This window comes from Epinephelus lanceolatus, chromosome 22 (assembly GCF_041903045.1).
Source record: "Epinephelus lanceolatus isolate andai-2023 chromosome 22, ASM4190304v1, whole genome shotgun sequence".
NCBI classification, from domain to species: domain Eukaryota; kingdom Metazoa; phylum Chordata; class Actinopteri; order Perciformes; family Serranidae; genus Epinephelus; species Epinephelus lanceolatus.
Window position 1 is genome coordinate 23,498,589 of NC_135755.1, and position 26,996 is coordinate 23,525,584.

General features: G+C 40.1%; 1 protein-coding gene and 1 long non-coding RNA gene across 9 annotated transcripts in view; one reads left to right on the plus strand and one right to left on the minus strand.

The window, feature by feature from the left end:
- mpdz (multiple PDZ domain crumbs cell polarity complex component) overlaps positions 1–26,996 on the plus strand; it is a 57,548-nt gene that overhangs the window by 16,365 nt on the left and 14,187 nt on the right. For 2 of the 8 annotated variants that reach the window (XM_078164389.1, XM_033609958.2), the window contains exons 12-34: positions 1,190–1,276; positions 1,641–1,720; positions 1,968–2,114; positions 3,107–3,277; positions 4,014–4,199; positions 4,492–4,701; positions 5,721–5,879; positions 6,157–6,309; positions 7,964–8,308; positions 8,697–8,808; positions 10,857–11,055; positions 11,974–12,015; positions 13,302–13,409; positions 13,873–13,953; positions 14,206–14,383; positions 14,634–14,744; positions 18,293–18,385; positions 21,272–21,334; positions 21,592–21,663; positions 22,871–23,048; positions 24,073–24,269; positions 24,453–24,544; positions 26,772–26,850. In XM_078164389.1, the coding sequence (XP_078020515.1) occupies positions 1,190–1,276; positions 1,641–1,720; positions 1,968–2,114; positions 3,107–3,277; positions 4,014–4,199; positions 4,492–4,701; positions 5,721–5,879; positions 6,157–6,309; positions 7,964–8,308; positions 8,697–8,808; positions 10,857–11,055; positions 11,974–12,015; positions 13,302–13,409; positions 13,873–13,953; positions 14,206–14,383; positions 14,634–14,744; positions 18,293–18,385; positions 21,272–21,334; positions 21,592–21,663; positions 22,871–23,048; positions 24,073–24,269; positions 24,453–24,544; positions 26,772–26,850 (3,143 nt within the window). The remainder of the gene's footprint in view (positions 1–1,189; positions 1,277–1,640; positions 1,721–1,967; positions 2,115–3,106; positions 3,278–4,013; positions 4,200–4,491; positions 4,702–5,720; positions 5,880–6,156; positions 6,310–7,963; positions 8,309–8,696; positions 8,809–10,856; positions 11,056–11,973; positions 12,016–13,301; positions 13,410–13,872; positions 13,954–14,205; positions 14,384–14,633; positions 14,745–18,292; positions 18,386–21,271; positions 21,335–21,591; positions 21,664–22,870; positions 23,049–24,072; positions 24,270–24,452; positions 24,545–26,771; positions 26,851–26,996) is intronic. The other 6 variants (XM_078164391.1, XM_033609959.2, XM_078164390.1 and 3 more) reach the window with 6 other exon arrangements.
- Positions 1,228–4,580, minus strand: LOC144459771 (uncharacterized). Its single transcript, XR_013488572.1, has 4 exons — positions 4,456–4,580; positions 1,930–2,125; positions 1,776–1,831; positions 1,228–1,364 (listed from the first exon to the last, which is right to left on the minus strand). It is a non-coding gene; the product is annotated as an uncharacterized LOC144459771 (long non-coding RNA).

Consider the following 26,996-nt stretch of genomic DNA (forward strand, 5'->3'; position numbering starts at 1 on the left):
CTGAGTTATAACTGAGGTCTGCATATGTGTGCCGGTACCCACTAAATAATGTTTTTTTTTTTTTGTTTGTTTGTCTTTTAAACAACTTCTTGCATTTTGAAATGTTAACATCTTATGAAACAGACAGAGAGTAAACAGAAAGGTCCTCGTCCCCCGCTGTGTTGACAGGACCTCCAGGCTAGCACAGAAGCAAGAAAAGCAACTTGCATAAGTTGTCAATAGTGATAGATGGAGCTTGAAAGTGATTCGATCTGGCAACACAAAGTTCTAGCCCAAAAACCTGCAGAAAATCTAGCAGCTATCAGTTGACAGACAAAGGAGGCCAGGATTTTCTTGGCGGATGTGAACAGTCAGTACAAAAAAAAAAAAAAATCAATTACAGAGGTTTGAGCTTTTGAGTATTATAGATGATAAAGAGGACTAAATTAGTGCATCTCTGTATTATATGTGTTTGTATCCCTAGAACTCTCTTATTAAAAACACAAAATAGTTTGGTAAGTAAGAATATATTTAAGCTAACCTACAGGGCATGAGATCATGGGCTTGATGTACAAGGTTGTAATAGGTTGTTAAATTGTTGGGATTAATGAAAGAAATTTAACTACTCACTTAAATTGTTGTCAAGACAGTCTGAAGGTTCTTGAGCTCCTTTTCTCATACCAAACTGGCTAGTATTAGTTTTATGTTAGCACTTAAAAGGTGCTGATGTACAGTGTAGACTATGTCTTGCTCGGGCGCATGGGTAGTAATTTCATGGGCGACCACTTCGGTGTCCTGTGGAACTCCAAAGACATAAACAGTAGCATTAAGTTGTAAAAAAAAAAAAAGCACTAGGGTCATTAAACAGATATTTGAAGTCCTGGAATGTTTAGAGTCTGTCATTATAGATAGATAACATCAGCAAGAGCATGTTCTTTATATCTTTTTTCGGACCAATAAGGACGTGAGATAGGAAATGCTCAAACTATTTCAGAAGAATGAAGTAGTAGAGTATCAAGTAAAAAGAAACTATTTCAAGTAATTTCTGCATTGTTGTGTATTTGTGTGTGTGTGTGTGTGTGTGTGTGTGTGTGTGTGTGCTCTTTGTGGAAAGTAGATGACTTTTTTCCAGTGGCTGTGTACCTGTACTGTCATGCGTCTGTGCCGCTGCCTGCTTCTGTCTGTCTCACTCTTCATTGTGTGTTTACAGTCACCGCAGATGAAAAGGCGCTGCAGACAAAGAGTGAAGGATCTGATGTCAGCCCAGCCACGGATCAGCTAACAGAAGACAAACATGGTAGGAGGCCGGGATTCTTCTTTAAGTACACCAGCAGAGATACTGGGCACACATCTGACAGATAAGGGTCATTGTTGTCAGGAAGACACTGACGAGCAAAACACACAGAGAGGAAATACTGAGACGGATGTTGTTGGTAGTTTCACAGACAGTGCTGAAGTTTTTAAATATTTTAGTATGCGCTGATAAAAATTGTATTTTTTTTATTTTTATTTTTTGCGGGTCTGATCTCAAAGACATGATAAATACTCTGCAAATAGTTAGGAATGTATGCTGCCTTGCTGGCTGTGAATAGTTTATCACAAATTTGCCTTTTATGTTGTTTTGTATATTAATACAAGAATTTTGTATTGTGTTTTCCAAGGGATGAAGCTAACAGCCTTTGAAGAGGAGGAACTAATGAAGAAGTGGCAAGAGATTCTGGGTCCAACTAATGAAGTTGTTGTAAGTTTCTTTTTCAAAGTGAATTCCTTTCTCTCATGCATGGAATTATACTCACCAGTACTTGGTTCCTGGGCAATTACTTCCTAATGGTTAACAGCTCCAAACTGGTATCTTAAAGGGAAAAATGACCTTAGTCATTACAGAAATGATTGAGCCATTAATACACTTAAAGTGAAATAATAATCCCTTATCACAGCAAAATGTTTCACCTGCTAACTGAGATGTGATGTTTGTGTTTTTACCCCAGGTAGCTCAGGTGGAGAAGTTCAGTGAGAGCAGTGGCCTGGGTATCAGTCTGGAAGCCAACAGTGGGCATCATTACATCCGCTCTGTTCTACCTGAGGGACCTGTCGGTCGCTGTGGAAAGCTGTTCAGTGGAGATGAACTGCTTGAGGTGCGTGGTTCCTTAAATGAAAGAGAGCTTTTATCAACAACAGTATAAACCTTTATATGTGGCATTTGCCATTTTTGCTGTTAATACTTTGAAAGGTTCAAAATCTACATTTAGTTTGTGTTACTACATATACACATACCAGAGCTAAATGACTTAAAGAGATAGGTCAGATTTTCTTGAAGTGGGGTTGTATGAGGTACTCCATAGTCAGTGTATTATTTAAAGTAGATGAGGGTCAGCGCAGACATGAGCACCGCCACAGAAGCTAAGCAATGTACCGCTCTGGACTTGGGGTGCAGCAGCATGTATTTTAGCCACCCAAAAAAAGTTCCACATAAAAAATTTGTATCAGTTATGTGCTATATTTAGTATATTTTCATCGCTTTAACTTGCTGTCAGAGCCCTTTCAGACAGGGAACTAAAGCTGTTATGTCACTCTCCTTAGGCCACCAGACTGCATTGACAAACACAGTAATTTTATCTGGTTGAACACGGGAGCTGTTTAGGTGCCAGTGCCTTGATCGGTAGTTTGTTTGTGTAATTGTGTGACTTTGGTGAATCAAACTAACCTTTTGAAACAACAAAGTCACACAATAACACAAACAAATGAACCGACCAAAGCAGCTGTAGACAAGCAACTCCCGTGTTCTACGAGGTAAAATTACTGTTTTTGTCAATGGAGTCTGGCTTTGAGGAGAGCACAGATAAAGTTCCCTGTCAGAAACGGTCATCTACTGTGAGTAATGCATTGACTATGTATAAGTACCTCATACAGCCGCACTTCAAAAAATTTGTCCCCTTAAATATATCAGGTGGCCAGAGAGGTGACTTCATATAAATGCTAATGTTGCTCTGTGTCTGCTGGATTTGCAAGTATGCAACTGTTGGCTAACACATTTGTAAAACTTTGTCCGTTGCCCTTGAGTGTCTCAAAAATCAATTAAAGCTGCTTTAAACTTTAGCTATTGTTCTACTAACCTCTCCTTTCTTAGGTCAATGGTATATCCCTGATTGGTGAAACCCACAAGGAAGTAGTCAGAATCTTGAAGGAGCTTCCACTTTGCGTATACATGACATGCTGTAGGCCGGCCCCTCACCTGCAGACTGACATGGATGCTGTCCAGCCAGAATCTGAGACTTTGTCTACAGTGTCTAAATTAAAGGTACTGCATTTGCACTGCTGAGCTTTGGCAATTCTACTCATATGTGTTGTCTCTGAAATGCAAATTTTTCAACTGTGATGACTCATCATGACACAGATTTCGTCAAGCATTATGTTTAAGAGAAAAAACCTTTAGAAAGTGACTGAAGCTTTGCCCTCTCAAGGCTAAAAACACGCAGGCTATTGCAGCAGATGATGCATATAAGTAGAGTGGGACACTCCCTACATCACCTCGACACGCAGTAATGTATCATGAAAAATGTTTCCCCCGCCTCTGCATATAAACAAGGGAATATGATTGGAGAGCATTGCTCCTAAAGTCCTCCCCCTCCTTTATAACCCATCAAGCGTTATTAGCTCAGCCCGAGCTGTCAGTCGCTCCATTGGCTTTCCACATTGTCAGCCATGATGGATTAAGACTTAGCAGTGAGCAGGGGAGGCTGAAAGTTTATTAAGACCAATTCTAGTAATACCTCAGCAGCAGCAGCAGTAGCCAGCAACATTTGCTCGAGATATGAGACATCAAAAGCGGCTTCCCTTTGGGGAAGGGGGTTTTCATCTCACCAGCTTTATCTGTGATAATGTACTAAGGCCCGAGCATCCCAAAGATATTCCCCTTTTATCTACTGCCAGAAACCTGAGCCAGGAACACAACCAGAGGGTAGCAGCCTTTGGGTTGGGAGTAAAAGTGAGGAAGGCATGCTGCCTCATAGAGATTTTGGGCTTTTCCTCTGCAGAAACAAATAGACCTGAGCAGCGTGTTGGTTGCTGAAGACTCAGAGGTGAACACAGCGGCAGCGACACAGGATAATGTGACAGAGGAGGCGATAGGATCTCCTTTGGCCATGTGGGAGCTGGAGATCCAGAATATCGAGCTCGAAAAGGGAGAAGGGGGATTGGGATTCAGCATACTGGACTACCAGGTGGGAAATCTTCATGGGGTTAGTTTTTTATTGTGATTTTCATTATTTTACACCCATGTGTTTGTATTTCTATAGATGTTATATTGTATCTATAACAACCTAATGGAGCAGTAAGATGCCTCCCAGGTAAAACAATAGTTTCTGATATGTTGGAGTATTGTTTTCTATCCATATTTAATTGCCTCCACAGAAAAAGGACATTCTAGAAGTATAATGCTAACTAAATTAAGTTAAGTTTAAGGCTGTCATAGCTCACCTGGTGACCTCTTCTCACTGACTGACTCCGCCACAGGACCCACTGGACCCGGCCAAGACCGTGATCGTGATTCGATCTCTGGTTCCCAACGGTGTGGCCGAGCAGGATGGCAGACTGTTGCCAGGAGACCGGCTCATGTATGTTAACGCCACCAACCTGGAGAACGCCAGCCTGGAGGATGCCGTCCAGGCCCTGAAGGGAGCCAACCTCGGAAAGGTCCAGATAGGAGTTGCCAAACCACTGCCTGTAAGGATTAAAATAAGTATTCTTTCTCTTTTCTTTGATTTAAACCTGTCTGCACATTGAGGGGAGAATATGTTGTGTGGAAAAAAAGAAAAGAGTTTTGTACATGTTTTTGTGATATTTTCAAATGTAAAATGTGTTCAGCATGTTGGGGATTTATCACTGCAGGTTGTGAGTCAGGTCGTCTTTATATCGTGTGACTTAATATCCAGTCGAGGGCTCAGCTTACGAGGGCTTGAATTTTTCATGCAGGAAAAAGAGTGGAGGTTGGCTTGCACGGTTTAGCATTCCACCCACTGTTCATTCAGAGGAGGCAACCGGTCTAAAACGCTCTGTGCCCTTTGTTTCATATATTATGTTATTGAACTTTCCAAGATCACAGACCCTCTTGTACATTTAAACACATCGGGGCACCTGTCAAAATATTGGGTCCGTCCAACGGCCTGCTCATCGCTCCAGGCACCTGTACTCTTTGTACGGGATGTTTCTCTCTGCAAAACTGCTCGCATTCCTTCAGCTTTAGAGCTACATTTCTCTTGTATTGAATCTGCCGCTGGATTACACAGTGAGACCCGTGGGCTGCCACGGTTAGCTGGATTACAGAGCTGTAGGAAGCCTCTGTGGAGTTACCCAACTCTCCTGCAGGACGTGGAATATACTTCTGAGTGGTATTCTGTTGTATTGTCTCTCAAAATTGAGTCTGACAAGTGTAATCCTCCAGTATGCCTTTTTGGCTTTCTGATACCTGTCTAGGCTGCTTGCTACACAAAATCAATATCAAGAGCTAGACTTAAGAATACATATGAAATGTTGAATGTGCAATTTTGAGCAATTTCTCTGCCTGAACACTTGTGTACCAAATCAGTATTTAATGCTATAATCAGTGTATGAAAATAATAACTTCTAACGTGTTTTTTTACTCTCTACGATTTTTTTGTACTTGATTTGGTCACAATAAAAAAAAGTCTAAAATCAAATTACATGAAGCTGGAGACACTGAAAGAATTTCTCCACTTTCCTAGGGAATATGTGGATATTCCCACTCTCCACACCCATATGGTGAGCAGGAGATTACATCATCATCCACCATCCATTCATTTGACTTCAACAATATTTTGGTTGAAGAAGGAGAGGAAGAAGGACTGGCTGAGGGCATCGTTTACCGAGCAGAGCCTGCATTGGTTAGTTAGCGTTTGGGGGAAAAATAAAACTGAAAAATCAATCAGAACATCATGGAAAATGGAAAACAAGTTGTACTAACGTGATATTTGCTTCTGCCTAATCATGCATACAGTTATCTTATGTGAGCATCATTCTGACAAGTAGAACCCACTAAGGGATTAAGGGATACATATATGTTGTTATACCGTAGTTAGATAAGTAGTTCACCAAATTGATCAGCAATAAAGTCCAGTTTTGTGTCCCAGTCGGTTACACTACTTTCATTCACTATCACAGATCGACACCAGCGAAGCAGACCTGTCTGATGAGAAGGTGTTAGATCACACTTACTCTGGGATAGAGGACGACACTTTCCAGGCATCCATGATTGCTCTTCATGGCAGCAGCTGTAGCGCAGATCTGGATTACTTGCACTCATCTACACCCAAGGTAAGCAGCAGTTTGTTTTGTTTTTGTAAAGATCCACAACTGAAATCCAAAGCACAACTTGAAATTATTCCCGTATTTCATTAAATGTTACTGCACCAGCAACTGCCCTTTGTCACAATGAGCTCTACAGCTTGTAGTCATTATTCTTTGTCTTTTGCTATCGAGAGCCAAAATGTCACGAGAAATGTTTTGTCTTTGTTAAGGCAGTAACAACATTACTAAGTTTGTTGGTGTTTTTGTTTGCACTGGGTGCCCCAAGAGCAGCAACTCCCCAAATGGAAATTCAATTATAAGGAAAATAAACAAAGAAGAGCCCTACAAACTGTTTTCCCAAAGGTCACAGCTGACCTTATTTGTAGGGCTTTCCTTAGACATTTATATTATAATAGAGCAGCCGTAAGGGACAGACATGTGGCAGTACAACGTGAGGCATTTTATCGTACTGGGGGATTTCATAAAACAGATTTCAAATGTTTATATGAGGTCAGACAACTCGGTCTTCTTGTGATCATGAACTCCTTTTTCCCTAAAGCTCCAGAGAGAGACAACAAGTCTGTTGATAAATCTCAAATCGACTTCAGTGACAGTAAATGGTGGGCCCACTTTTTTCAGGCTCGCTGACAGTGGGGTGATTTTTTTTTTTTTTTTTTTGGAGGAATATGAATGTTTTTCTTCTGTCTGGCCCATACCTATAAAAGTCAACTGGGTGTTAAAGATCAAATGAGTGAGTCCACAAAGTCAGCCTCCGAGCCACTGTCAATAAAGCAGTGACAGCTCTTTCTCTCATGAGCGTGTTGATAGATTACAGTCGTGCCAGTTGCTTTTCTGGTGTCTGGCTTTGAGGAGAGTCATTCATGTGTTCATGCATTGGTTGCTCTGTTCAAGATCAGAGAAAAATATATTTAAGGCCTTTTTTGAAAGCACTATGGTGTCACCTCTCCCGACGCTAAGGAAGACTGTGCCCTTTTAAAAATGACTTTAACAGACCAAACTGGACTAATAACAATATCATTTCTTTCATTCTTCATTCTTCTTTCATTTACATATACATATAACGATGTCATATACTCTTTAATGGTGTGATTTTACTGTAGACATACCAATATTATACCACTACAGTACAGCAATTCCTTACTTATTCTCCCAAAACACACAAAAATACACTATTCCCTGTGAATGTCTTTTTACTTTCATAATTGCAGTATAGGAAGACTTAAACCTGTAGTCGTCACAGCCCAGTTCGCTCCAAATTTATAGCACTACCTTATTAAAATGAAACCTCCTATTTCTTGTTCTACTCTGCTTCTCATGTCTGCTTTTTGAGCCCCACTTGTATTATGTATTTGCATATTTTAACTTTTTTTTATACTTCTCTCCTGGCTCCCAATGGGGAAAGCTGGCTGAGATTCATCACCACTCAGTCTGGTTCTAATAAAGTCTTAAATGCTGTTACAATAAAACTACATTTTGTGCACAGCGAGCTCAAGATCACCAGTAATTTCTGCTGCTCTCTATTGGCCACTGATGGCTTTTCTATGGCTCATTACAAGGAGGGCAGGATGGCGACCGAGCAAGATGAATTCCCCCTGTTGGGCAATTGTCTACCTATCAGAGTGGAACACTCATTCAGCTGCTCTGCTTTGTTTTACCCCAGCTGACAGCTCGCCTGGACTTGTTGGATGAGCATCCCTGTTTTGCAACACTGTCCGGCCTTGCAGACAACACTCGGGTGTTCCCCCCGGAGGAGTCTGCCTTGTTCACTCCTCCGAGTTTAAGAGGTCACGTCCCGACTTTTAATGCCATACTGAGCAGCTCTGATCAGTTCCTGGCACAGCACTCGGCCACAGAAGAAGCAGTGGAGGGCTTGAACTCATACAGCCCGTTTGCTGAGATAGGGACCAGATCGTCTGTCCCAGATGAACCCGTGGAGTCTCTTCACTATCAGAATGAGCCACCCATGACTTTTGGAGATATTGCAGACATGAAGATTTTGATCAAGGTAACAAAATCTAATTGTAAATCATAGATTTGGAGGATTTTGTAGATAAAAAGAAAAAAGATGAGCAGAGAGTAATTTGTGTGACTAATGAATGAGCATGGGTGCCTTGAATATCACAGATAGGACAAGGTGCATTTTAAAAACTAATAAAAATTCATCCTTGATCTTCTGTTGAAAACAATTTCTTCAGGTAACATATAACCTTTTAGACGTGAAACTCTTTTTAATCATTAGATACACAAAGTTTCAAGCCTATTTGTTTTCATTTCATTTCCATGGCCAATTGGCTGCACCTCCGTTTTCTCTAGAGACCCTGGCTTTGTTTGGAATCTGAGCTAATATTTTCATTAACTTTCATGAATAACTGTGTTGAATTCTCACCCTCAAGGATGAGGAGGCTGGTGTGAATGAATCAGCAGAAGACGGTGACAAGGAAGGACTGACCTCGGGGAGCAATTTTGAAAGGACTATCACAGTTGTCAAGGGCAACTCCAGCCTTGGTTTGTGTTAATTTCTTCACATTCTTTTATTTGTTCTTTTATTTATTTTGTTTTCATTCACAGTAGTGTAGATGAGGTTGCGGGACTAAAAGGCGTATTGGCCTTTTACGTTGGTGGCATTTTTTTAAATTTTTTTTAACGAATGCCAGATTCAAGGCAAAATGATAGAGACAATTTCTGGCTGCTTTCCAGTCTGAAAGGGTAAATTCATTGGTATACAGGGTATTTGCATTTCGAAACCGACCCATGGGGCTGCTACTGGCTCAGAGAATACTAAGTTTTAGCTTCTAAAACAAATAGGTGTTATGAAGGCACTGTTTATAATCCTCATTGCCCCACTGAAAACAGTGCCTTATTTTGCTTTTTAGTACTCTTAGAAGGTTTCTATTTCATGTTCTATTCAAAATTTCTATAATACATTTGGGTTTTGTATTTGTAATCTTTATACCACACAGACTTCAAAACCAAAATCCCCTCCTACATAGAACACAGTGATGTTATTTTTATGATCTTTGCAAAAGAATCCCTGCGTGCTGTGCTATAAAGTTTGAAAGTTTTAGATAGACTGGTCTCCAAATATATTATGCCACTCTGAAGTTACTCCACTGAGAGTGTATTGAAACACAAATTTGTGAATACTGTGACAGTTTCTAGGATAATTTGCTGGGATATGGGAAAGTTTTCCACAACTGTGAATCAGATTTATTTTTAACCTCTTCCACTCCACCCCTCTCTACCATAGACCCATTTGTGTCTTTCATTGGCAGGACAGGCGATCTTTAGGGGGAGATAGCAGGTCAACAGTATATGCCACATGGAGTGGTATACCTCATCTAAAAGCTTTAATTTAAGATGCTTCTCAGGACTGTGTGTTAAGTTTTTCTAATCATAAATATGTAATAATCATTGTGTTTTGGTCAGGCACCTGTTCAAACTTTTAAAGATAAGAGTGCATAAGGGCTTAGAAAATTATGATGGAAGTATATGAGGAACATTCATATGCTCAGTCATGTCCCATAAGTTGATACGACAGATTTTGTGCTGAGTTTAGTCATTAATCAGCACTTTAGAATTGATAAAAATGGTCAACAGTCCGTCCAAAATACTACATCAATACTCCAAGACCTTGACGAACACCATTAAAGAATCCATTCTCTCATTTGCTATCAAAAACTTTTGACGTTTGGAGATTTCTCTAAGAACTGCTAACAAACCCTCTCATTGTCAATATACTTATGAAAGCAATACATCCCCTGAATCCAAGGTCTCTAGTTTGTGGCTGTAAAGTTTCTTGAGGCTCTGATCAACCCAGAGGTCACAATACATCATTTTGTACTGTGATGTCCATCTCTAAAAAATGCTCTCGCCACATAGAAATGGTTGCTATGGGGGCTGACATCATCAAACATGAATAAAATTGAATCCAAAAGAGTCTCAGCTTTCTAGTCATACCCAATTTATGCAGTTCCAAGACTGTTGAGGGACCCCAGTATGCAGAAATCTTCAGATACAATTGGAGAAAATACCACACTCGTACTGCATGCAAAAAATTGTTTTTGTTTTGCCCAAATTTGCTTGAGAGTAGCATAAAATGGGCATGTCTGTAAAGGGAAGACTTGTGGGTACCCATAGAACTCATTGTCATACGGATATCGTAAGGTGAGAGGTCAAGGGACCCCTGTGAAAATGGCCATGGCAGTTTTCCCCTCGTCAAAATTTTGCCTAACTTTGGAGCGTTATTTAGCCCCCTTCCCGATAAGCTAGCATGACATGATTAGTACCAGTGGATTCCTGAGGTTAACTCATCTGCATCCTTGCGGAGTAGAAGGGGTTAAGTGGAAATTATCAGTAAAACTTTAAAATTATACTACATTAAGAGTACCTCTGCATTTGTAATGGAATTAGCCCTCAAATGTTTCTTTGTGGCATTGATGTTTTGAGGATTGTTGAGGGGTTCATTTATTATCGATAGCTCTTAAATGTTACTTTTTGTTATCAATTCTGATCAAAATCCAAGTTTAGTGTGTAACAGTTTCTCATACTCAAAGGGATGACTGTGAGTGCCAAGAAAGATGGTTTGGGAATGCTGATCCGCAGTATAATCCATGGTGGATCCATTAGCCGCGATGGACGTCTGGGTGTTGGCGATCTCATCCTGGCCATCAATGGAGAGCCCACAGCCAACCTGACCAATGCTCAGGCTCGTGCCATGCTTAGAAGACACTCGCTCATTGGGCCAGACCTGGGGTAAGACAATACAATTAGACAGCAGTAACCAAAGTGCACATGTTTACATGTATTGTTAAAAATCTGCAAAGGAAGGAGATGATTTTGCCAGAAATGCAAACAGACAGGTATTGTAAAATTGTTCAATAGAAGTAGCAGATGAAACAGAGTTTTAAAAACAATACCAAAATGATTTCTTTCTAATACAATATAGATAGATTGTGATTTAAATATGCATTCCTCTTAACGTGCTGTTGTTTAACACCCTTGCAAGGATACAGCATTGTTGATTACACTACATACCAGTTTACATTAGCGATTACAAATTAGTCAAGAATCCTATCAAGCATTCTTTGCCTACTGGTCGTGCTTGAGTTTTCAATTCTCTGTACTGCAAAATAAATTCTGTTTGTAGTGGAAAAAGCACCAGGTTGTATGAAGTCTTGTATCAAGGTCTTGTGAAATTGTTCTTTGCTATTGAAAAACTAATGCTGGTGAGATATTCAGTGTTTCTTCAGTTTAACTCTAGAAGCTAGTAGAGCTGCTTTGTATTTCTCCTACACAGGGGTGTACCTCAAGGTCCAACCTCAATCACATCAGGACGGCTTAAATACAAGCCTTACAAATAATACATGTGGATTTATTTAATGCTTGCATCAAGTATTTAGTTTTAAGCATTTAATGTGTGTAATTGATTATGCCCATTACTCTTACTATAAACTGGGTGATGTTGAAGAGGTTTCTTTAAGTTGCAATGTAATTCTAAAAGCAAAATAAATGAATTTCTCTTTCATAGAGTTATGTTATTGACATTATTATTCCTGCCATTACCATTCCACAAGAAAATTAGAGGTGGTGTTGCACAAGTTCTGCTTGCTGAACTAAACTTGGCACTTTGTTAGCTCCGGTGCATAAAAAGCCAAACTCTTCACATTCTAGATCTGCTTGTGCACCTGAGGACGATCTGTGCCCATTTTATGTGTGAGTATGACTAACTTCCGCGCCATCTTTGGTTTCCCTTCCTCTCGTTCTCTCCATCTGCTGTCGGGCTTCACTGCAGTCTGTTTTAAGAGCTTTATCCAGACACAGAATTAGACAGTCGGTTCCATTTAGTGAAGTGTCAAAACACTGACAGCAGAAAGTATAATTGTAAATATCATTCGGATTCGATGATTAACATTTTAATTATGTTGTGACAGTGCACTGTTTATGAACCATAATTTATTTAAATTTGACGTGTGGCCACAAAACTTTAAATAACAAATATAGTCAGGATAAATCTTGATTGACTGCATCACTTACTTAACTTGCCACCTAACTTCTTTTCTTTTATTTCTGTGACTAACATCAGTTATTACCTGGATGTTTTCTCTTGTACCATTTATAACTCTCTTCTTAACTGTTTTTATATTAACCACTGGTATTGAAGCTCTGCCATGTCTCTCACTGCATGCTGTGTCCATGAATTGACTCATCCATTTCATTATTTCAGTCGGATTAATTTTCCTCTCTGTCTGCATGCCGTCGTGTTTAAAAACCAAATCAACCCATCTGTTGGAGATCTGTCAGCTTCACTTAAATGTGTTAATGTGCCCTTCAGAATCAGCTTCAACTCTGAATTGTTTGGAAACGGGACTTTAAGTGGGTGTCAGATTTTGTCAGCTAGCTTTTGGTTCATTTCTTAGCATGAATTAGTAACCTGCTCATGAATTAATGATGGTTACGCCCTTCAAATTTGTCACGTTTATCACACAGTAGGTGATAGAGGACCTGATTTGCTCAGACATTTATGAAGGTAAACATCTGTTTTGAACAGTCAGACGTCAAGGCTTATACAGAATTCATTGCATCTCACCTTGGGCGAGTGATAGGGAGAATGCATTTGAGAAATAGACAGTTGAGTGTTACTCTTTTGCTTACGGGTACATTTGCTGGAGTTTGAGAAAAACAAGTTTCTGAATGTAAATAGGCAGATTTAAAAGAAGCTCTTTTGTGCAGTGAAAAGGGGTTTTAGTGCTTTCGTACCTGTTTGCACTTGAATGCCAGTTCTCTATTTTTGGTTAAATTGCCCTGTGAGTTCACAGTGAACGGGGGCATAATTGCCACTAAGGAGGGAAATGGAGTGTCTAAAAATGGGGGTGGTGGTGGTGCCAAGCTGTTTGCTTTAAGAAATGTTTGACTCACTGTGTGTGTGTGTGTGTGTGTGTGTGTGTGTGTGTGTGTGTGTGTGTGTTTGTGTTTGTGCTCGTGTGTTTGTGTGTGTTCAGCATTACATATGTTCCAGCAGAGTATCTGGAGGAGTACAAGGCCAGCCTAGAGCAGGCTAAAGATGATGTCTTCTCTGAAACAGCTCCTGTCACAGTTCCAGATCCAAAGTATGTCCTCAGTAACTTTTGCCATGTAATTACATTTACAAACGGGTAAACTTAAAATGTGCCTTGTAGAGATTCCTTGTAAACAAACCACTTATGTTTACATTTGGCGTTTCTCATCAGAACACATTGTGAGTATTGTGAGGTCCAAGAAACATGTTGAATGAATTTTCCTCCTCAGAATCCACTGCAAAGCCAGTTTTTTGATCATGCTACACTTCTTTGTGTGTTACTGCCACCAACTGCCAATCAGTGGTATAACATGACATAAATACAACAGGGACCTACTCGCAAAGACAACGCTAAATGGTCAAACATTCCACAGGGTACCTTTAAGTCATGCTATATAACAATATCTATAGTTTGTTTTTTTTCCCTAGAGCTTTAATCAACCCCTAATAATCATGAATCATGAGTTTTTTTTCTAATTTTATCAAACCCTTTCCTTCCGCTTTTGTCTATCTAGAGACATTCCTACCCTCCCTGAACGGGAAGATGGAGAGGGAGAGGAAAGTGCCTCGTACAGCAACTGGAACCAACCTCGGAAGTGAGTACACACTGCATCTAAGCTTCTAATTTAATTCTGCGAACATGTCCATGACAGATACGGTTTGGAGACCTTGTATAGCAGAATGATGCCACAAGCTTGAAGCCCTGACACAAAGAAACTTAGGAAAAGTACATTTCTGAGATAAAAAATCTTATTTTCTGCCCAGCGTACAATAAAAGTTACAGCATCAACTCAGTGCCAGAGTCACAGCTTTGAAGTGAAAAATGCTGATATTGGTACCTTCCTCAGAGTGGAGCTCTTCCGAGCGCCAGGCAAGTCCCTGGGTATCAGTATTGTCGGGGGCCGAGGGATGGGCAGCCGGCTGAGCAACGGAGAGGTGATGAGGGGTATTTTTATCAAGCACATCCTGGAGGACAGTCCAGCTGGACAGAACGGGACTCTGAAGCCTGGAGACAGAATCGTAGAGGTGAAAGAACATTTCAGGTCACAGACCCAATAAACTTGAAGTTTTTTTTTGGATGTAGAAGAAAATTTAAATAAATCCGAAGACAACTATTTACTTAACCCTGTGTTATTTTATTCAGATGCATTCATTTGAGAAAACCAAAAAAGCCTGAGGAGAGTTTGAAATCCTTAAAAAAAACATTTGGAGTGGAGATTGTGGGTACCTGACAGCCTGACAGAGTCTTTTCCCTGATATATTCTTTGTTTGTCAGGTGGATGGAGTGGATCTAAGAGATGCTAGTCACGAGGAGGCAGTGGAGGCCATACGCAGGGCAGGCAACCCTGTCTCCTTCTTGGTCCAGAGTATTATCCACAGGCCCCGGGTAAGTCCATATAATAGAATCTGAACAATTGCTAGTAACTACCTCATAATCTAAAGGTCACAATTTCTTTTTCCATTTTCACCTCACGTACAAGTTCATCTGCACAGGCCATTTAGGGCACTTTCAAAAACTAAAATGCACAATATACAACCTCTGTTACAACCTCAGTTTGCTTTTGATAGTTCAAAGAAAGCCATTTTGAAATATTTTATGAGAGCAACAACAAATCCTGTGTGGCATATTAAATATATTAGCAAGTTTTAACCTCTAACTGCTACACTCATTGAAAATCACCTTATCAACAACACCGTTTGTTGTTGAAAGTGCCCTCAGGCTTTTAAAGCATGACTAAGGAGTCTCCTGCTGGGGCTGAAACTGGTTTGACTCCAGTGTCAGATCTCTCATAGTCAATCACCTGCATTGTCATCTATGAGATATTCCCACATGCTTTCCGGTAACTCATTAAGACTTGTAGCAACTCATAATGTATTGTAGCACATGCAGAGGAAGGATGCGAAGAGGGGCAAGATGTTAATGAAAAATCATACTCAACTACGGGAACTCTAAAAAACATCTTAAAGCTGTGTTTTGTTGATAATCTGACAATACAAAACATATCACGTTACGGGGGTTAATATATCGGGATATATTGTGATACTGTAAGCAAGGCGATACATTGCAAACTGTTAGGTTGACATGTAGAACCATATCACATTGTTATCGCAAAAATACCCTGAAATATTGTGATTATTTTAGGGCCATATCACTCACCCCTATATCATGATACAGGGGTAACCATTCAATATATTGCGATATACTGCGATACTGTTAGGAAGGCAATATGTTGCAATTTTTTAAAATCTAATTTAAGGAGCTAGATGACACAAATCTTTGCATGTAAATAATCAAGCAGAAAATTAAGAGTATTTTTGAGAATCGATGTAGTACAATAAAACACAATATTGTGATACTCAAGTGTATCAATATTTTCTTCTAGGGCTGCGCAATATATATTTTAGACCTAATACCTCAATATTGATACAAGTTTGTAGTTATGTCTGGTAAGTTATGAAACCTCCTATCACAATATCGATATAATAGCGATATATATTGCCCAACCCTTTTTTCTTTCACCCCTAGCTAGAATCAATCTTTTTTTTTAACAACAACAGAGGGTGTACTTCTCATAAAATAGTTTTCAGCCATAACATGCAGCTGGTTTTGGTGAAAAAACTTAAAACCCAATTTATGCTAAATGCCTAGCAAATAAACAGCAGACAGACAACGTCAGCAACAACAGTAACGTTGGTATGTAGCAGCTATAAGCTTAACTTAGCAGCCAGATATTTCCCTCAGGTGTTGTTGAAGACCAATAACGGAGATAAAAGGAGAGTAACACCAGGGAATGAATGCTAATGTTGCTATGTGTCTGCTGGAAATATGTAAAAAAGGAAACTAAAAAGATAATAATATGTCAGTGTTGTGTTTACAGCCTGTTTCGCTGTCACAAAAGGCCAAATCATTAGTCAGGTTTAGAGAACGTTAGCTACACCAGTTGAACATAACGTTAGCTACCGCAGTAGAGTAAAAGCAGTACAAGGGAATAGCATTTTTTACCCTTTAAGCAAAAGTTCAACATTTTTGGAAATATGTTAAGTCACTTTTGTCAGTGTTGTGTTTACAGTCTTTTTTGTTGTCCCAAGTGGCCAAATAATCAGTTAATGTAGGTTTAAAAATTGTTAGCTACACCTGTTGAGCATAACGTTAGCTTAACTACCACAATAGTGTAAAAACAGTAGAACAGTTTAAGTAACGGTTCAACATTTTGAGAAATATGTTAAGTCACTTTTTTGGTTGAAAGTTTAATGTGAGAGATGATTGGTACCCAATCATATCAGTGTGCTAGCTAGATATGAAGCTAACATTTCAGCCTGCAGACAGTTATCTCAAAGGCTAGAAATGGGTAAAAAGCTAACGTTAGCTTATAGTCTGGAGGCATAATTGGCCTATCAGCACCTGTTAAGTTTTTTAATTTACACATTAAGACTGCAGTTTGTCACCATACATACAGTCTATGGTTGTTATTTGTGGACAGAGCCAGGCTAACACCGTTATGCTAAAAATAAACTTAGCATACCCTGGCTGTAGCTTCATACTGTATTTAGCATACAGGCATGAGAGTGGCATCTCATCTAACTATATTTCAAAAAATATTGAAAATTCCTTCAAAGAGGTCAACACCTTATGTTGAGTATTTATTTTCTTTCTACTGTTACTACATTATGAGTTGCCTCAAACCTGCATCTATGTTCCTCCGCACTGCTTTCCCAGCCTGAGTCAATATATAACCCAGGTCCACCGCCTGCCGTAGAGAAACACACCACCTCTTTCACATGCATGCCACACCGCACATGTCAGGTAATCTGTCTCTTGCTTTTTGTCTCTCTCATTTCTGTTGCATCAGCTATCCATCACAGTTAATCTTTGCTGCATTATCTCTCCCTGCCTCCTCTTTCTTTCTGCCCCTCACACTGTTAGCTGAGTCTTTATTTTCACTGCATCTTTGACTTTGATATACAAATAATGTATGTATTGATGGAAAATAAAGACAAACTAGAATTGGAGGTTCCTTCTGGGAGAAAAAGAACTGGGAGTTTATTTTAATATCCAGACATCCTATCCTATTTTCTATCAGAGTAATCTAAATGTAACAATGATATGACCCACAATGATGTTTTTAATCAAAAGGGTTTGCAAATGGTAAAATTAATTTTGTCACCGGCAGTGGAAAGTATTTTAGACACCTCCTGTGCTGAAGGTGTGTATTGCTGTCATTCAGTGCACATGCAGACAAGATTCCTAATGCAATTTCACCATGGGGGTTATTGAAATTTCAGAGCTATATTTTATAAAGTAACTCATCAAGTAAACAATAAAAAAGCAAAAGGGGAAATCATTCGTACCTGTGTGACTAGACGGCTGTCAAAACATGCTCAAGACTGCTTCTACCTATGACGTAGGAAGAAGACATCTTTTCAATAAAGTCTATGTTACTGAGCTGCAGCATCCCTGAAAATTCATAAAAATGGACTGAATAGTTTGAAAAATATTATTTTGATTGGATGATCCTTCTAAGTGCTGCAGGCAGGTCAGTAATGCTGCTTTTAAATGCAGCCACTGGGGTCCACCTAGAGAGTATAATAGCGTATCCATGCTGTCTCCCTTTAAGTTTCAAATCCTTCTCTTGTAAGCAGTGAATAATCTCAAGGTAGCCTGGAGGAATCTTTGAAACATTTTGTTAAAGTATTTCAGAGAAAGAGACTTTGCTCTGATTTTTTTTTTGATGTAGAGGAATGGCTGTCCTCAAGGAAGCCGCTTGCTTTAATGGTTACTCATTTAAATAAAACCTGAGGTGCCTCTGTCCTCCACACACTCCTCTTTTTTTTTCCTCCCGGATGGCCTCCGATTCAATTCTGTCAGAAGGGCTCAGCCATCACATTAAATATTTGTCATGTTGTCAGCTTGTTGGTCCTGTGTGTTGCTTTTAGAGGCCGCCCCTGCCCTTTCCGCAGCTAAATAGCCAGTGTGAGTTGAGTCTTCGCTGCACTAATCAGACCTACTTAGCACCTGCCCTCCCTCAGGTTAGAAAGCTACCCTGTGTCTGTGTCTGCCTGCTTGTGTATGGGTGTGTCCTTCACTTGACCCCTTGACTTTTTGAAATTGTGTCAATAATGAGCTGCATGACATGCGTGAAGAATGAAAGAAAGCATTTGTGTGTCTGTGTGGAGTCTTGGTTTAATTATTCATTATCAGTCTGCATGCAGGTTTACCACATTAGGGCATTTCAGTGTTAAGATAGCCATGTGTTGCACTAAAACAAGGGCTGCGCAATATATCATACTGTCATTACGATTTCAATTTGCGCAATAAACACACTGCAAAAGACTATGACATTGCACTTCAGGGATTTTTTTTGGTTAATTGAAACAACATGCACTTTAAACTGTAGCTGTCATTCTTTTTTTATTTGTGCCTTTTTTTGGTCACTTCACAATTTATTCAGTATATGTCAAGAATGCCTTGAGGGAACCCTTCTTCAAATTTGGCACTCAAAGATGACTTGATTAGAATTTGATGGTCAAAAGTCAAAGGTCAAAGTCACTGTGAACTCAACTGCCTCTTTGTGAGCGCAATATCTCAAGATGGCCATTAGGGGATTCCTTAAATTTGGCATAAATGTCCATTTGGACTCAATGATGAACTGATCGGATTTTGGTGGTCAAAGTTACTGTGATCTTTCATTTGTCTTACTCTTGTGAACACAATATCTTAAGAAGGCCTTGAGGGGATTTCCTCATGTTTGGCACAAACGTCCACTTGAACTCAAAGATGAACTGATTTGAATCTGATGGTCAAAAGTCAAAGGTCAAGGTCACTGTGACCTCAACTGCCTGATTTTTCGTGAAGGCAATATCTCATGATGGCCATGGGGGAATTCCTCAAATTTGGCACAAACATCCATTTGGACTTTAGATTTTGATAGTCAAAGTTACTGTGACCTTGCATCTGTCTAGTGCTCAGAAATAGGATATCTTAAAGGGATAGTGCACCCAAAAATTTAAATTCAGCCATTATGTACTCACCCATATGCCGATGCAGGCTCACAACACCATCGTCACCTCCGTTCAGATGACGTTTTTCCAAACAACTTTTTATGTAGGGGCTTCAGGACACCTGGGTCACTACAGACAAGCAGTATGGAGATATTTTGTGGTTTCAGTTATGTGTCTTTGGACGTTTGAATCTGGGGTGCCGCAAGCCTCCATTAGGTGGCTGAATTTTCATTTTTGGGTTCACTATCCCTTTAAGAGGACCTTGAGGGGATTTCCTCAAACTTGGCACAAACGTCCACTTGGACAATGAAGTGGTTTGAATTTGTTGGTCAAAGGTCAAGGTCACTCTGACCTCACACATTTTTTTTTATTTTTTATTTTTTGCTAATTATGATAAAATTTGATACAAATGTCTAGTAGAATAAAATGATTGAGTTATGACATTATATCCAAAAGGTCAAAGGTCAACTACACTGTGACATCAAAAGTTCTGTAGTAACACTTTTGTGGTCATTCTTCAACATCATATCTCAGGAACAGAAGGGGAGATTTTTGGTCTGACACTGAATTGGTTACATTTATCTTGGGTACAGATGTTACGTGTATAGACATTCCATATTTTAGAATATGTAGCTTCTTTGAAGCAACATCCATATTTGAACTGTTGTCAGCTGTCATGGCTTTATACGAGTCTGGACAGACATGGATCTGAAACTGCAACTTGACTGGTTTGCGAAGGCATACAACTGCAAGGTGGTAATTCTATTATTTCAATTCTACAAGTTATTGGCTATATCTCAGCAGTATACTGAAAGTAGCAGAAGTTAGTAGAAATTAGTACACTTTAAATCTGTTTATTGTAAGTAATACTGTTATTGCAATATGCAACATTATCATGTACTGCATATCTTCCTCATATTGTGCAGCCAAGTTATATAATATATGACCTTTATGTCCCTTTATGGTAAACCTCTGCTGTCAGACATGAAAATTATTATCCTAAACTTTATGTCCTACTTGTGCTTCCATATATATATATATATATATATATATATATATATATATATATATATATATATGTGTGTGTGTGTGTGTGTGACTATTTTGAATCTATACTTTTCCCTCATCTGTTAACATATGCTGCCTTATTTATATCTCTCCTTCTGTGCTTTGCTGCGTCCTTCTGTCGCACCAAACAAGAAGTTAAATCACAGTCGAGGCTTTTACTATAAGTGCATTTTATTTTCCTCCTGTCCGCGGCTTTGAAGGGCCCAATTTCTCCCAATTATCCCTCAAACATTGTCCCGAGTGTCTCGCTGCCAACGTAAAGAAGACAACTTGATAAGACAGTCGGCACTCAACACAAATACTATTATGTGAAGAACTGTAAACTGCAATATCTTTCTTTTTTTTTTTTTTTAAATGCCAGACTTTCTGGCAAAACCTTTTATGCTCGATCATTGGGAAGAAATGGTCAAGCTTGGATAGACATGTAGCGCTGGATAGGCTTTTTCGCTCAACACATCAATGTTTTGGCGTGGCTGAGTGTGTTTGTGTGCTTTCCTGTTGCTCTGATTCTGGTTTTGCCAAGCTTCAAGTTTGCTTAAGAAAATAAGTTTTTCTTTATTTAAGAAATGTGAGTTTTTTTCAGTATTAGCATTTATAAACATTGTTTTTCATAATACAGCATATGGTCCTGATTTTAGTCATGCAGGACACTCGTAACTTTGTATGAACTTATTGATAATAATGGAATTACAATGTGATATAGTATCATGCACTGTATGATGACATTGAAGTGAATGTTATAAATTTGCTCTCCATACGTGACACAAATTAATTTGAAATTCCTTATTGTGAGTGTGTGATGTAGAGTGGAGTGATTTACCTTCATGTCTGTCTCATACGCCGCAGTCATCAGTAACAGACTCCAGTGAGGACAGAGCTGCAGTTATGACAAGGGACAGCAAGGACAAGGTTGGTGTTTGCAATTACCCTCCACTGACAACTCCTATCTTTTTTATATATGTTTGCTCCACATTCAACTGTAGGAAAGTAATGCTCCCTGCACTAGAGACCAGGTTTGAAATACTAAACGTAGATGTGTTCAACTTTTCATCGTGAACTCAATATGTTGTCAAACGCGACACTGGCGTATGCCTGTCAATAGATGCAGGTGTCTGTCAGAAATGTGCTGTCTTCTAAAGTTGTTGCCCTTTGTCTCTTCTCTGTAGGAGGGTTACAGTCACAGTAGACTTTTCCTCCGCCTCTCCCCAACTAACCCTTTCACTCCTACCCCGTTTAAGGTTTGTGGGTCTCTGTGTTGTGCTTTCCACTCTCCCCTTTCTGCCTATGCTTGTACAGATGTGTTGATGTACCACAATGCACTTCGTGTGTTGAATATATTCCAACATGCTGTACATGCATACACTCAAACAAGTCCTAACATCTCCTCCATCTGAATTCCTTGTGCAGTTTGTGAAATCAGAATGTTTTGTCCTTTCTGTGTTTTGATTTTAGCCATTTCCTTTTAAAATTGGTACTCACTTTAATGGATGACAGCTTGATATCTTGTTTGTACGCAGATTTTGCTTTTAAACAAGAATTAAAATAATTAAAAGTATGATGTGTTGATCTAGTTTTCAGGTAAGTGCACATCTCATGGGTGAATACTTGATTTGAAGTACTAATTTAATAAGTAATTACCGCATAGACTGTATATAAAGATGGACAACATGACAGATCTCTAAAGGTGGAGCCAAATATCTCAAATGCCTCCTGGTAGCTGGCTGCACTATAGGTCATAAACCCCACCCTTCCATGTTACTGATGTGTTAGGTAGTTGTCAAGCTGATATATGTTATTTTTTTCTGATAACTTTGGTTTTAATTTGTTTTTTGATGCTATAGAAAGGGGGTTCAATGACATGATTGTACATCAATTGATGCGCTTGTGATCAATGGTGCTGTTCACAATTGGTTGGATGGGTGTATGGGTGGGAACTCGATACCGCTGACATCACTACGGTGTAGACTCTGGCTCCAAATGACGTCACAAGCGCAAGATGGCAGTAGCTGTATCCAGGATATTTTGGCTTCATTTTTGCACAGTGGTAGGAGGTGACGTGGCATCCATCTTTATATACAGTCACTGTATCACAGCAGTAATAAATGGCAATTAAATGTAGCATTTCTGACTCAGTAAGCATAATTTTATTATATATTATAAGGCTGTAGCTTTAGTAGGCTGATTATACTAATGCTGATTTGAGCATGTGGCATCTATGGAGCCACATCACATTATCATTTCTCAGCCTAAAGCTAACAAATCCTGCCACAATGGATGAAGCTGTTATGCAAACCAAGCATATGGCTTCAGCAGCGCTCACGAGCCTTCTTCTCTCTGTAAACCTCATACAAGTTGATTCAAACTGAAGTGCAAAGATGAAACCTTCTCCTTTCTCTTTACCTTTCGCTAATAAACTATTTTCCAACTCCATCTGCGGCGTGACAGCCGGTGAAGCGTGAAGCAGCGAAGGCATCTCCCACCAGTGCTGTCCTCCCCCTGCCAGTGGTGCCCCATGTGGGAGAGACTGATACAGACACGCTGACAGAGATTCCTGGCAGACCTGCTGAGGCAGAGGAGGAGGTGGAGGAGGAGGAGGTGGAGGATGAGTTTGGATACAACTGGAGTGAGTTCAGTTTGTCTTTTTTCTCGGGTTATAATTATATATTCTGTTAGGAACAACAATACTAATGCCTGTTTTGTTAATTTTTTTGTAACTGGTTTATTTTATTTAACACTGGCCTATCCTAAGTAAATCCTGGTTTGTGTGAATCATTGGTGTGAATACAGAGATATACACTCACATACACAGAATCACTTAATGGAGAAAGAAAGCATATTCTGACTTTCTTTGGCATGCTTTATCACCTAACTGCCACTAGAGGTCCTCCAAGGTACATTTTGTTTTTTGACTACTTATAAATTAATCTAGAGTGCAATAAAAGAGTACTGATTCACATGCTTGAGGTGGTTGTACCTCATCAAAACTTGAAGGACTCAATGTCCCAATTAAGCTATTAACATCCTGCAGATGCTTTAATGCCAACTGTAGGATGAAGTTGAAGCCTCAAGGAGAACAGGTCACAGCTGGTCGCATTCAACTCAGGCAACAAGCATAAAGGACAGACTTCCAGCCTCCAAACACCTGGGACTGTGGTGAATGTGCGTGTGTGTGTGTGTGTGTGTGTGTGTGTGTGTGTGTGTGTGTGTGTGTGTGAGAGAGTGCTCCCATCCTGTGGGGATAAGATTGATGAGGGTAGGCCCGGAGAGGTGAGTTGTGGAGATTAGTACAGGACTGATGGTCCAACAGTGGCAGGGAGCCCAGAACAACAGGAGCCCATTGGTCTGAACAGGGGCTATCTAACACACCAGAGACAGGAGAGGTGGAGAGAGAGAGATGGGGCTGGAGTGAGAAGGGGGGGGATAACAATGGGCACAAGATTGAGACAATGAGATAGAAACTCAGCTGTCTGACATTTGGAACTTTTACTTTTTGTGCCACTGCGTCTCACCCAGTCCTAACACCTGCCCTCTTCATTTGAGCAACACGACACAAACTGATACGGAGGCCCAGGCTCGATGTATCTGGCACTATTCAGCAGTATTGTCAGCTTACATCTGTCTGCCACGACTTCTCCTGCCTCTTTCAGAGAACATAATCCAGCGATATGGCAGCCTGCCGGGTGTCCTACACATGATTGAGCTGGAGAAAGGCAAGACAGGACTGGGCCTCAGCCTGGCGGGGAACAGGGACCGCTCTCGCATGAGTGTGTTTGTGGTGGGAATAGACCCCAACGGGGCGGCCAACAGGGACGGACGTATGGTGGTGGGGGATGAGCTGCTGGAGGTAAGATGTGTATTGATTTTGGCTCTAAACTCTCGTGGGTTCATAAACAAAGTTAGCTGGATATGTGACTCCCTAAAGTTATAGAATTTAAACCTAACTGTTTTATGTTTTTGGTCGTGTTTTGTGACATATTTCTTTTGGGGGAAAAAGTGTGTTTAATTTAATATTTTTGTATCCTGTCAGATCAACGGGCAAGTCCTTTACGGCCACAGTCACCAGAATGCATCCTCCATAATCAAGAGCTCTCCATCTAAAGTCAAAATCATCTTCATCAGGTATGAAAACACTTCGTCTTCCTTTTGAAGCCTCTATGAATAAATTTCCATGGCAACAGCAACTGCATTTCATTGCCACACTGCATATAATGAAAACTGACCTGAAAAAGTTCAAGTCTAGTGTAATGTTATTCAAAATTCAATAGAGGGAGCCATTGTAATTCAACAGAGGGATGCACTTGAAGGTGAAGTACTGCCATCCATATTCAGTGGTTACTAACAGACTCGTGCACATCAGACAAGAAGAAGCATGTTTATTAGCTGAAACCACAGTTTTTTCAGTCATTTATTAATTTTTAACTTTGTATGCATTTGTCAAAGTGTATGTAAAAAGGGGTTTTAAAACCACAAAATCAAGGTAACATTTGACTACAGGAGTTCGCCAAATCCGCACTACATACTAGTTCTAAACAGGTTTTGTCCATGTGATGTGGACAGTTAAGTATGCCAGTATGCACACCATAAAACCCAGATTTTGAGGGTGTAGATGTATACTGTAGTTGCTTCAAGTGTGGTCCACAGCCCTCAGAAACATTTTGCGCTGCCCCTAAACATCACACCAAATGCATGCATTATATTGCAATCATCCACTGTCCTTATGGAAACTTACAGTCAGTACACTAAGCACAAGCATCTTTCTAAACAGGAATGACAACTTGCAAAAAGCTGGTGGTTGTATGGCAAACACTGGCACCTTGCAAGTGTCATGGCAATTATGCTGTGTCATCAGTCCTAGTGCTGCTGGTTAAAGTTCTCATTTCAGTGGACAATTTTGCAGTTTAATGTGGAACTGAGATTACCTGTGTGGCCCACTATTCTCCCACAATGCAATGTACAAAGGAAATGGAAAAGCTCCTAACAGCTGCAAATAATTAAAACTATTATTGACGGTGGTGAAAAAGCTCCCAAAACACCTAGAATATATATTTAAAAAATAAATATTACTTTTTTTTTTTTTCTTTTTTTTTTTTTCAAACAGCAAATGCTTACTTCTTATACACTCAACACAAAAACAGTAGGGGAGAACAGGGTTGGCTGTTACTTTTGTCACTCATTTGAATCCCTCAAAGACTGTATCCTCAGTAGACTCCCTATTTGGTGTCAAGCTTATCTCACCTAGGAGCACTTTAGTCAAAGAAAACCTTTTTTCCATTTGCAGTATTATATTTGGCGGTATGGCTCTGTTCTGGGGCCTCTCTGCCTTTCCTAGGCCTACGCAGAAAGCCTAAGGCAGAGAGAGCGCACCTCTCTGTCCTTCCACATGCAACTGAGGAAAGCCTGAGGCAGAGAGAGCAAGCCTCCCTGCCCTTCTTTGTGCCTACATGGAAAGCCTAACGGAGGGAGAGCAGCAGCAAAGACCCGCCAGAAACAGAACAGAGCAGCGTCAATGACAGGCAGAAATGATATTGATAAGTCAGACACAACGAGGAGGAGCTGGGGTGGAGGCGGGTTGCAAAGCAGCCTGCAGAGGAAGCAGCAACAGTAGGCAGGCCAGAGCAGTTTAAGTAGGGTGCCCTGAATGAGATTTGTCAATTAACAAGAGCAATGCATGTGATTACTGCCAGAGTATGTGAAAAGTATCCCCAACTAGGATTCTCTGCTAACGACCAATCTAACAACCACATATCGTGGCTCTGCTGAGAAAAAACTAACCTGTAGCTCTCTTTTTTTTACTTTTTAGTTATGGTTATAATGTCTTTTTATAAACCCACTGTGTGAAAGCCTAGAAGAGAAACACACAAAAGATGGCTATTTACATTTTTACAAAAACACTGAAAGTCATCTCACCTCAGTGTCAAGTGTCTTACTCCTGAAATGACTTTGTAGGTGAACTCTGACCCCAATTCTGAATAATTCAATACCAACAGTTTGTAGTAGCACCCTCTTGGGAAGGAGACGTGATAAATGTGACAACCAACTCTGTCTCCCCTATCCTGTCAAGATTAGTATGGCGTGTAAATGCGATTGAGCTCAGTACGCAGTATGGAATTGTGACATAACAGCTGGAATATCAGCACAGAAGACCAAGTCAGACACATTTGACCCTTGACCCTTCCTCAAACAGCCCTTGCCAAGATCACACTACTTAACCTTCTACTTAACTCACATCCCTTTCCTGACCCCTCCCCCCTGAAAGAGACACTGTGATCAGCCCACGTAAATCATGGCTCCGCTGTCACGAAGCAGAGGAGCGACGATTTACGTGAGTTATGACTCTTTGGAACAGGAACACGGAGGCGCTGAACCAGATGGCTGTGGGACCTGTGAGAGAACCCGAGGGAGACACAGTGGAGCCCCACGCTGAGGTACGTCTGCGCTCGTGGCCACACACGTAACACGAGTCGCACACATGCACAAACGCTACGCCAGAAAAACTTTATGCAGATGTTGGGGAGTGACATTCCAGCTCAATAACAAGCTATTAAAACTCACACCCAAACCATTATTAGTA